Source organism: Hippichthys cyanospilos, chromosome 17 (assembly GCF_059441005.1).
Source record: "Hippichthys cyanospilos isolate Australia breed blue-spotted pipefish chromosome 17, RoL_Hcya_1.0, whole genome shotgun sequence".
Taxonomy (NCBI): Eukaryota; Metazoa; Chordata; class Actinopteri; order Syngnathiformes; family Syngnathidae; genus Hippichthys; species Hippichthys cyanospilos.
The window spans coordinates 12,600,232-12,612,337 of NC_142385.1; the positions used below are offsets into that span (position 1 = coordinate 12,600,232).

At 38.2% G+C, this 12,106-nt stretch overlaps 1 protein-coding gene across 1 annotated transcript; it reads left to right on the forward strand.

The window, feature by feature from the left end:
* Positions 1–80: 80 nt before the first annotated feature.
* Positions 81–9,991, forward strand: ubtd1b (ubiquitin domain containing 1b). Its single transcript, XM_088438742.1, has 4 exons — positions 81–761; positions 6,323–6,550; positions 6,630–6,787; positions 7,602–9,991. The coding sequence occupies exons 1-4, from the start codon at positions 680–682 to the stop codon at positions 7,857–7,859; spliced, it is 726 nt and encodes a 241-aa protein (XP_088294868.1). The 5' UTR covers positions 81–679; the 3' UTR covers positions 7,860–9,991.
* The last annotated feature ends 2,115 nt before the right edge of the window (positions 9,992–12,106 follow it).

The following is a 12,106-nucleotide window of genomic DNA, read 5'->3' on the forward strand; positions in this document are numbered from 1 at the left end:
ATCGATTTACAGTTATTTTTAATGGTTCTCTTTTATACTGAGTTACATGAACTCATCACTGCATAAGTGACTGCGCAGGCGCAAAAAAAAAAAAGTTCCGCCGAGTAAACCCCCTCCGCTCCGTTAGTAACCTTTTGCTGAAATAGGACTGATATTTAAGGATTTAAACAAGGACACAACAGACGCCGCTTTGGGGTATTGTAATGGGAAAGAGTTGTTTTCAAAACCGTGGCTACTGAACGTCTCCGCACCGTGAAAGGCTAAATTTGTTGAGGAAAATACCATTGGTGCTCGAAGTTTGTGTTTTCCCGACGCGGAAGCTAACTGGCTAAAGTGATTAGCTTGAGCAAGAAAAGTGTTTGGTCGATTTGTCAACAACACAACAAGGGGACAGATTTATTCTTCCATATCTCCTTTTTTTTTAACCGGACGTGTTGAAAGAAAACAGATTCTCCTGGTTAACTATCAAAGTCTTTGTTGGCACCGTGGCCCACGAGTTCTGACGCTCGTAATCGTGTTTGAACACAAGCGATACAGGTAACACGCAAGGGATCCGAAGACTTGGATTGCGACATCAAAACCCGCTGCCCATCATCCCTGCTGGGCTGTTGCTTGGAATGGGGCCCCTGCAGAGTTAGTAGGACTCCTGGAAGCACAGTGCATCCCCTCCCCTCCAGCCATGGGAGGATGTGTGGGAAGATACTGGGAACGATGGGATGATACGCAGAGCAGAGCTTCTTCCAGAAATGGTGGCCGTGGAGGTAAGGAAATCATGCCATGTGATGTGGAGCACTTGTGATTGTGTTTCACTCTTAGTTTGCAACATTGCATCAAATTACTGGGTGCTTTACGAATGTCTGCGCAGTGGTTATCGATTGTGGGCACTTGTTAAACATTTTATACTCTTTTGCAAATGGATTTAACGTACAGTTCGATCATAAGTGTCACAAGAAATGAGGTCAAGGCTGAAACTTTTTTTTAATGCACCTTTTGTGTGGACCCTCGCCACGCATCTATCTGTCCACTGCTGCAAATGTCTCAAGACCTTTCCCCTAAAAGTATAGTTTACCATAAATTTCAGACCATAAGCTGCATGCAATTATAAGCCAAAACAACAACAAATTAACCCAACATACATTTTTTTTATCATGAATAGGCCGCAGGTTACAACATCAAATATTTATGCAGAAAGATGGTGCAGGGTAGATTTTTGTTTTGTTTTTATTTCAAACTTTTATTCTTTTAAACTGCCTGTTTATAGCAACATCAGGTCTTCCGCACCACACTATAGGTCGTAGGTTGTAATGTCAAATATTTATGCAGGAAAATGATAGATGAATGTTTTTTTGCAGGAAAATGATAGATGAATGTTTTTTTCCCCTTTTACAGAAACATAATTCCTTCAACACAGACTTAACACGCCTGCTCATTGAGAAATATGAGCAGCATATTTTCAACACAACACTGACACAATCAGATTTTTAGAATACTGCACCACCACAACAGTAACATACCTGATTAAAAGCACACAAGATGTGTATATTAAATGCTGTCGTTTTCCTTTTCACCCTCTGCATGAAATCCATTAACGATTCACACTGATATCCAGGCTGCAAATATTTTGTTGTGCCCCCAGGAAACACAGCTGGTATTAAGTTTGTTTTCTTGTAGGCTGCTTTCACGGCAAATGCGCAAAAAAAATCCACAAATTAGGATTAATTTATTGGTTTGGTCTGTAACATTTTAGAAAAGAAAACATGTCCATCAATTGCCTAAGTAAAATCAAATATTTAAAGTTGATAAAACACCAAACAGTTTTTACTCCTCATTGTGAGAATGCTTTTGACACAATCATTGTTAAATAGGAGGTTTATTATGTCTTATACGTTGTTGTAAAATCACATTCTTCAAAAGATAAATACTGGCATACTGCCATGTTTTGATCTTTTTTTTCCCCCACATGGAATTTAGATGACTGCAGCAGCACTTAACAAGAGTAAATATTATATTAGCAACTAGACTAAACTGCAGCAGCATACAAACAGGCATGCTTTCTTTGTGAATGGCTGCATAGTTTTCTGACCCAGAAAACAATTCAAGAGAAATTAGGCTCTGTAGGACATAAAAATTCCTTTTGGTTATTAGGAACATAGAGGCTTTGAAGACAACATTGATGAATGTTTGTTATGGAGTATTGCTGTTGAACAAATACATTTTCCAGGATCACACTTGGCTGAACTTTCTTAACTGACAGTTTTTTTTGTTTTTTCTTAGAATTTAGAACAACAAAGATCGTCTCGTCAAACAGGCGCGCCCCAAATTTTTCATAAAGATTCCAATTAGAAATTTGGTTCCTCCCCAGACAGGAACTTACTGAAGTATGTCACGTGTCACGGGATATTAACACATACTTTACATCATGACAAAAGAATGCAACAAGTCAATGTTTAGCAGCAACCTTAAATCAAAAGTCCATTTTGCGCGTTACTGTTAAACCAAGAGAGCTCAGTGCAGACAGACACACAAGTTCATGACTGAGTGTGGGAACCCCTCTGGAGATGAAAAAGAAACTCAAAGAGCAAGTGGTTGGTCTTCTTGATTCTTTTTGTTTTTTAAACACCAAATTCCCAAATTTTGTCTGCGGATAATTGTTTCCATTTGACATCACAATGGCGTCAACATCACGTGGTGAATGGAGTGTTTTTCTGATGCAGTGACTGGCTTGTAGCCACTGTCTCTTTGCCCCCCCCCCCCCCCCCCCCATCAAAACGAACATGTCTCAACAAGCCCCCTTCCTCCATGTTGTCCTACTTTCACTGCTATGCTGTTTCTCTTTATTTCTTTTTAAAAAACAAAAATGTCTTTGCGTTTGTACATAGTATCAAGTATTGTCATTGTCACAGTTTATAATCAGTTTGCTTTGTGATTCGATTACACCATCGAATATTTGTGTAATCACCCCCACCCCATACACACATACGTTAAAAAATTGTATTTTTTATATTTATTCTTTATAATCTATTCTTATACTACTTTGATTGCTAACCGATAAGCAGTCACGATTAGCATTTGTGCCCTAGTAATGAGGGAAGGAAGCTCCATGTGCTAATATTGAAGAAATGATGAAAGTCAGTTTTTATAAGCACATAAATAACATCTGCCATTTGGCCACTAGATGGCGCACCAACACGTGAAATGAAGCCCTCGGTCAAGACAGTTTTTATATACGTATGGGTGGTGTAACATAGCTGAAGTACAAAACCACTTAAAAATAAAAATTTGACTAATATTTTGGTTATTCTTTTCAATTGAAAATGATCTCAAACTTCTGACATTGTTTTCTTGCGAGGAGTCTTTCTTCCTTTCTGATGTTGCAAAACAGCATAGCCTACGAAAAAGACCCACGTAGAAAACGGTGGCCAACACGATATTTTTAGTCGACCCACTGTTAACGTCGACTTACCCGACTTGGTTGTTTTTTGTTTTTTTTGGAACCCAGATTTTAAATGGCTGTGAAAGTTTCAGTTTAACTCTAACTCTAGTGAGGACAAGACCGCACAAAAATTCCAGAAACCGTTATCTGGCTTTTAGAAGCAAAAAAAAACAAAACAAAACAATAAAACCTTTCTCTTTCAGACAAAACATCACCCTATCCGAGGTGCACGTTGAAACACAATGACACGCGCAACAGCGAAAATTTACCCAGAAGGGTTTTGAATGAGTCTCAGGTGTTAAACTTGACACTCCTACGTAACATCGGAGGGGAAAATAAAACATTTTCAAGCTCGTGTGTTAGCGGCTGAAGAAAGAACCGCTGTTTTTTTTTTGTTTGTTTTATCTGTATTCACAGAAGGCCAAAGTGTTATAATGATAAGATAAGCAGTGTTTTTAGGAAAGTAGTCCTTATCTTTTTAAAGAGTACATCCTCAATGTTTACATTCTATTAAAAAAAAACACACATACATTCCAACATATGCCAGTTTTTTTGGACAATTTTTCCCTCACAATATAATTCAAATAACCCGTTACACACTCAATGATCAAAAATCCCATAATAAACATTTTAACATTCTTGAATGTCACAATGTAGAAATAAGCTAATGTCTTAAGAACAACTTAAGTGCTGAACATCCTATCACATTTATAGGATGTTTTGAATAAAAGGCAGATCCTTTTTCATTTTAGGGCTTTTAATTACACCTTATGGGAGGTGCACTGCTCAGTCGACGACTAATCGAAAATCCGTTTTGATAATCAATTTATTGTTTGAGACTCTAAATTATCCAAATCCCCAGACTTTTAGACTTTTAACAATACATATTGTCCCCTGAGTGTTTATCATTTTTTTGTCAGTGATGCATCCCTGCAAAAATATTTTTCCCTGTAACCAATGCATGGAAGCAAAGAAAAAAAAAGACTATAAATACAGAGTGCAATTACGTCCATGTAAACTTGATCGTGTAAAATCACTTTTATTACTTTCTCATCTGCTTGGATATTGCGTCACCAATGATAATCTGCATTTGTATAAAAGTTCCCAAAAAAGGAGTCACTTTGATACCATTTTTTAAAATTTCGATCCTGAACAAGATGAGATTTCTCTTTTTACTTTCTATATATTCATATCATTTTTCGTGCGATTGGAAAAAGAAACTGTTGGGCTCTTTTTTGTGTTCAATGGAAGCCTGCCTCACGAAATATATATTATATATGAAGAATTGTCACTAAGTGCTTGCGAGGAAGCCGCATGTTCTAATCTTACACCATGACACCATGTTCTTTTTCCCCAAGTCGCCTGCATGATAAATAATTAGTTAGAAAGAAAGGCGACCTTATTGGATTTAACGTTTTTTCACTTCTCATTTTCCATTGCTTTGCATCTTCGCGACTTGGGAACCTGGTTGTGATTGAAAAGTTATAGTTAATAATTTTTTATTACGTGAGTTTGAAGATACAAGCTAATGTGGCAGTTTGGCTGCTTTTTTTTTTTTTTTTTTTAAAGAACGGATCGCTCATCTACTGTAGTAGAAATGTGCACAAACCTGGCAGCCTTTCCCACCTATTAGATAAGTGCTTACTGTTAATATTTAATGATAGGAAACACAAGTAAAGTTCCATCGATAACACAGCGACACATGCTTCATGCATATTGCAAACAATAAATGACTTCCTGAGTAGAATTGAATTTTCTGTTTTCTTGTATTTTGCCTTTTTTTTTTTCAAGTTTGAGAGCAGAATGAGTACTCAACTCTTTTGTGGTCATCAATACAAATTGCTGATACCACTACTACTCCCCCCAAAAAGAGACAATTTTAAAATTTTCAATCCCACCCATTTTCCCCGTCGTTTTACAGTATTATTCCAGCGATATCTCTCGGCTGATGTCGGCGGCACTGCTAGATTGTTCACAATAATCGGGCGAGTCTGGATCAGGATCCAGCTCGCCTTTGTCATCCTGTTCATCGTCACCTGCGGTTTTTTTTTTTGAGAGAGATGACGTGAGATCCGCAGAGCTAACCAGGCTGACCCTGTCACCTCCAACGAGACTGTTTTATTCTTTTAATTTTCTAATTTGTGATCGTAATACTGGATCGGCAACCATCGCGAGTACCGATACCTGACTTACAATAATTACCGTAACGGAACGAGCAAGAGGGTGAACGTCATTTGGTTGTTAGCAGACAGTGGCATTTGCAGCTAACAGCAGCTCGTGTAAATTGAGGTTGCGACGACATTATTTTCAATAAAAGAAGCAAGCAGACTGAACCAACATCCAAGTCCGTCCTTTTTTCACACACATCAATATTATTAAAAGAGAGAGGGTTATTATCTCCAACTTATTCAGTTAAGAGTGGCAAGGTCTGCAGCCGGGTGCTCCAGTTAGAGAACGCGGAAAATTATTTAATTTGACTCGTTTATTAAATTTGTTTTTTGTTTTTTTTTGGCATATACACACAGTCATAAACTTGGTGGAACACGAATGGTGCGCAACTTCGGGTTTTTATGGCTAAATGAACTCCAGCTGCGTCGTGAGCAAAAGCGCATTGGACGTTACACTGGCGCGGCGTTCACTGACCGCTCACAATGTGGGTAATCTGAAACACACTTATCTTAACCTGCAACAAATATATAATTTACGGATATCAACACAAAAACACAAAAGATGAGATTCATTCTATTTTGCTATTGTTTTTACATTGTTGCCAAACTTAATTCAGGGAATTACGTTACTAAAGTCGAGTAGTTGTACTAGTATCAGTCTACAAAAAAGTGGTATCGAACATCCATTATATATCATTTTGGCCCCCCTTTCCGTTGACAGCTCGTAACGAGCCGCTGAAAAAAGACCGACCCAAGTGGAAGAGCGACTACCCGATGACCGAGGGCCAGCTGCGGAGCAAGCGTGACGAATTTTGGGACACGGCGCCGGCTTTTGACGGGCGCAAGGAGATCTGGGATGCCCTGAAAGCTGCCGCCGTTGCCCTCGAGTGCAACGACCACGAGCTGGCCCAAGCCATCGTAGATGGGGCCAGTATTACCCTGCCGCACGGTGATCCACAACTCGAAATGAGCAACTCTGCAAAAACTCGCCGATCTGGTTTCGCAATCTCTGATCATAATTTTTCCAGGTACTCTGACGGAGTGTTACGACGAACTGGGCAATCGCTATCAGCTGCCCGTCTACTGCCTGGCTCCGCCCGTCAACCTCATTTCGGAGCGCAGCGATGAAGATCACTGCGACAGCCCTCAGCTTCCCGCAGCTCCTAAGAAGGAATTTCAGCTGAAGGTACAGATGACACTTGGATTTAATTCTTTCCATTCTTCAGTTATTAGCCCCAGCGAAGTCTGCGTGTAGCATCCTGCCCTGCAAGTACCACACCTCCAAAAGCATCTTCTGTGTTTATTGATGTTTTACAACGTTCGTTTCGTCTGACGGCTGATTCTTGCGCTGAAAAAACAGCTCCCGAGTGGACACAAAGTGTGCGCGTTAAATAGACAAGCTGTAGTTTTGAGGATTCGTTTTATTGAACAACTACACTTGCTGCCGCTCAATCTAAATGTTGTTAAAGGGCTTGTGCCAGTGTTGTTAGCCTAGCAACAGTGTTGTTAGCCCTAAAAAAAAAAAAAATTGGTTCTCCTCCCCCTGAAACTTGAGTTGCGTTGAATGAGTATTGAGGTTTGAGATGGCCTACTTTGAGAATGGCCATTGAACACACCTCACGTCAAAACTGCTGAACATCAGCGCAGCGTGGTACAGCACTTATTATTTTTTTCTTCTATTATTGATTACTTGTTTCAACGCTTGTGTTTTGGCTTTCTTGGGAGGATATAGATGCTTGCATAATTATTGGACAACTATTAGTGTGCAGGTTTAATGAAACCTCAACACCGTGTAAGAATAAGAACCGCAACTCAAATTTACTAATTAAAAAAAAAAAAACTGTTCTGTTAACAAAAGGGCCCGATAGGGTTTAGGTCAGGGGAAAGGAAGTCATGTCACCACCCCCCTACCCCCCCTTTAAGCAATATTTCCTTTTTTTTCGCAGCTTCTAAAGTTACCCCTTACGAGCGTAATGCTCAACATTGTATGTGTACCGCAGGTACGCTTGTCCACAGGTAAGGACCTGCGTCTGAGCGCCAGCATGACGGACACCATCGGTCAGCTGAAGAAGCAGCTCCACGCCCAGGAGAACATCGAGGCCGCCAACCAGCGCTGGTTCTTCTCGGGCAAACTCCTCACGGACAAGACACGACTGCAAGACACCAAGATCCAGAAAGACTTTGTCATTCAGGTCATCGTCAACCCTCAGGCTCAACCCAAGACGTCACCTTCAACCAGCACCCCCGAATCGGAATAGCCCAGGTCAGAACTGTAGGAGCTCAAACCGCGTGGTGCGTTTTGCTTCTAAAAATAGATGACGCTAACCACTACACATGCAAAGACTCCGCCTTTGCCGTTTGAGCTGAACTAATGCTTGCCAGGTGCCAATGGGGACAACGCGTTTGTGTGGGCATCAACGGACCCTTTAGCGTTAGCGTCAGCCTACTTCTTTCCAACGGGAAGACAGAAAGTAGGACAACAATCTCTTTAATATTTTCGTACATTGTGAAAATCATGTTAACGGAGCTTTTTTGCACATTTTAAGAGAGCTCTTGTAGGAGTTTGTGTGCCTTCTACAAGACAATTAAAAAAAGGGTCATGTCCATGCGGATAGTTAAATTGCTAGGCTAGCCCTTTTAAAAACCTAGATCAGTCCGAGCTACATTATGTTGCTCCTTTTTAACAATCACGCCTTTGGGTGCGTGTCTGAGCGTGTGTGTGTGTGTGTCTGTACAGGAATATATCACCCGCACATTATTATGTCTTCTTCAGGAACTGCAGTAGCTTATTCAGGAAATTAAAAATTCCTATCCAAATAGGATGCGATGTCTGTTATTGACATTAGCGAATCCTTTATATTTTGTTCTAGATGTTTTTTTTTTTTTTTGTCCCCTCCCAAAACCCAGTTACTGTTTTGGCCCTGTAAATAATGCTCATACTTCCTGTTCGAGTCCAGGACACATTTTTTTGTTTGTTTTTTTTTAAATGAGTGGTAACATTGGCCTTTTTTTGTATTATTTTTAATGTGATTGGAGAAGCTCTGTCTAAACTCCCTTTTCCCAATCAGTCTTCGTAATACCAAGAACTAAAATCAATATTAGGATATGGTATTGAACCCTTAAATTCCGCTCCAAATGATATATTTTTTTAGTGACAGTCTTAAATATTGTCTTTCAGAGGGCCTTAAACATAGTCTTAAATTGGAATTCCATCCATTTTCTTTAATGCATCTCCTCAGTCACCCTTGTGTGGTATTTTGTTCAATCCTTTGATCTTTACATCAAAGGAATTTCACAGCATTGAAAGAATACACTTGGGAGCTGAAATTTCACCCAGATGGTGACGACATGTCAAAGTTAAACATGGCACGTCCACTTAGTTTTCACACTAGCAGGAGTGTGCCATCACTTGGCTAAAATACTGGGAGAATGATGTGGAAGAACATGAGCCCAAAATGGTCAAAATACTGCACAAAGGTTAAGGTTGCAGGTGAGCTGCATGCTAAATCCTTTTTCAGGCTGCATTGTCCAATGTGAAAGGACAACGCCGCCCCCTGGTGGCCAACTGGCATATATTTGGAAGTGCTGACCTAGCACTTGAAAACTGTTAATTAAACCAGTGGTCATCTGTCGATTACGATTGGATTTTCAAGTAGCCCTTTTCAAGCTGAGGAGTTCAAAGGCCAAAAATCCCATAATAGTCAAAATTGCAAAGAAATTGTTCTCTATGTTCTCTCAAACTGTACCACTGCACACGTTGAGTTTATTTTGTCCATGAGGCAAATTATCCTGTTTGCTGGAGCAAAGAAAAAAAAAAAGAGACATCCATCAACTTAATTGCTATTAAATAGCTATCAGGTGAAATTTTCAAGCTGGAAAAAAAAAAACACAAAAACCCGTAGCAAAAAGTGCAACCACACTTGAACTTAAATCGGAGTCGGTGCAATGCAGTGACTCATTTTGCGTCTCATGACTTTTGCCTTTTTACACAGCTGCTCGCTCTCATACTTGATTGATGCTGTTACTGTGTCGCGTTATTTTTTTTTTTTAATAATAGTACAATCATAGAAATAAATTTGAACTACGCCTCAGTGTAAACAAGACTTTCAGCTCCTTTCAGCTTGTTAGCCAGAGCTTGCTATCTTATTCATCTTATGCAAATTTGAATAAGGTTTTTACTCTATGTGCAATAAATACACTCTAGACGTAGGCCTTGATGACCGCGGATTTGATAGAGCACCAGCTGTGTGTATGCGCAGGAACAGGCACAACCCATCTATGTTATGAATCAGCGGACGCCTGTGTCAACTGTTTGTTTACTTTTGACACTTTGTACTCTGACCTCTTACCTGGGAGCTCTTTTTATATAATAAATAAGAATTGTTACAAATGCCTATGTCATCTTTTTTTTTATTCAATTCCCAATTTTTTTTTTTTTTTTGGGGGGGGGGGATTAAATGTCTGGACCCGTTAAAAAAGAGAGAAAAAAAATACTTATTTACTACTTATTTACATTTATTTCAAGTTTTTGTGGTGCTAAACCGCTGGCACTAAATGAATTATTAGAATAATCAGAGATCATTAAGTACTCAGGTAAAGGCTACTTTTGTAGGAATATACCTTACTAATGTTTATTTTTGTAATTAATCGCTCAAATAATTGATTGGTTGGGCTCTTAAGGTGGCAAAGTAATAAAATATTTTTTGCAGTTACGGACTAAAGTAAATGATTAATTACATGCATAAGCAGGTCATTACTTTAGGTACTAAAGTACTAAAATAATTGATTACTTGTACAAAAGTAAAAAAAAAGTGATTACTTTGGTGCTTGAGGTACTAAAATGGAAAAAAAAATAGATACATAGGAGTGAATGTCGAGTCTTTCGAAAAAAAAAGGCAATAGGTCTTTGGGAGTGAATGAATTAATCATGTTTTTGGTCATAAGTATCAGTTCAAAGAAAATATTTGTCACATTTGTTTTAGTAATGTTGGTCATGCAAGCTATGTTTAATTAAAATCTTGAAACAAATATCTTAAAACCAGCATCCAAGTTCCAAGAAAATGCAATGCATAAACCAAATTGCACAATTTTTCTGCATAATATAACACAATGTCATTATTGTTTTATATTGAGATTTTAGTTTTGAAATTGCAGCCTCACCTGCTGTTATGAACAAGATTCACAAGTCAAAATAGATTTTGACTCATTTTTGACCAAATTTCTGAATCTTTCTCCGCAAAGTAATGTGCAAAAAAATGATTTTTACTGTGAAATTGAATTTAGTTCCCCTCAAATGACTGGCAATGTATCTACGTAGCTTTAAAAGAAATTTAAAAACAATTACAAATCCTAATACAACAAGTACTCATGTTTACATCGCGATTCATCGCGATTACGTCACAAGCTTTTTGTACGTAATTCGAGCTTGCTTAACGCAGTATTGAAACGATAACGACAAAAAAAACAAGTACAAAAAACACGTCTTAGAATGCTAAGCAATATAATTAAAAAAATTTTTTAAAAAAATCGATAACCGAGGACCCCGTAACAGAAAGCCATCGTAAGAAAATGCAAGTGTTCTAGTTCACCACAAGATGGCGCACCTCCCTCACTTAATGAAACACCGCGGTCATAATGTAGCTACTGTATCCTTCAAAGCAGTGGACCACCAACTTCCCCTTGCTCTCTGCAAGCTCACTCGAAGCTCAGTGGAGTTTTGTGGTACAAGTAGACACGAAGAAAAAGTCCCTATTGACAGTGGAATTTCACTGGGAGCTTCATGTTTGTGGTCACTCTGCAAGTCTCAGCCCGTTCTCCACTCCTCCCAAAAAACGACAGCCTCAATGTGACCTTCTACCGCCGTAGTCAGTGCTATTTATGAGGTTTGGAGAGAGGTTACGTTGTCCACAGGGCACAGACTGACTTTTGATTTATTTTTCCTTAGTTTCCCTTGTTCATGTGGGGAGCACATGCATAAAACCAATGTTGGATTGAAATGAACATGTACAGTAAAGAATAAATAAATCTAAATTTAACTTTTGCCCACTACAAAACTGTACAGATACTGTAGAAAAATATCAGTTTATCATGCAGTTTTACCGCCCTTATTTCACGAGGCTCAACCGAATTAGTTTTGCAGGTTCACCCTTTAAGGCTTCATTTTTTTTCCCCAATAAAATATTCAGTTTTTGTAACAATATTACAAAAAAGGCTGTAGCTTGAAAATGACGAGCGATAAAGAAGCCACTGGAGCCCATGAAATAATATTTTAATTTTTGAAACAATATGACAAAATAAATAAATAGGTATATTTTAAAAAAAATATTTTATATTATTATATATATTATTTATATTATATATTATATATATATATATATATATATATTAAAAAATATATTTTATTAGTATTTTATATATATTATTTATATTATTTATATATATGTTATTTTTATATTATTTTATATTTCATATTATTTTTATATTTTTAAAATATTTATTTTTCATA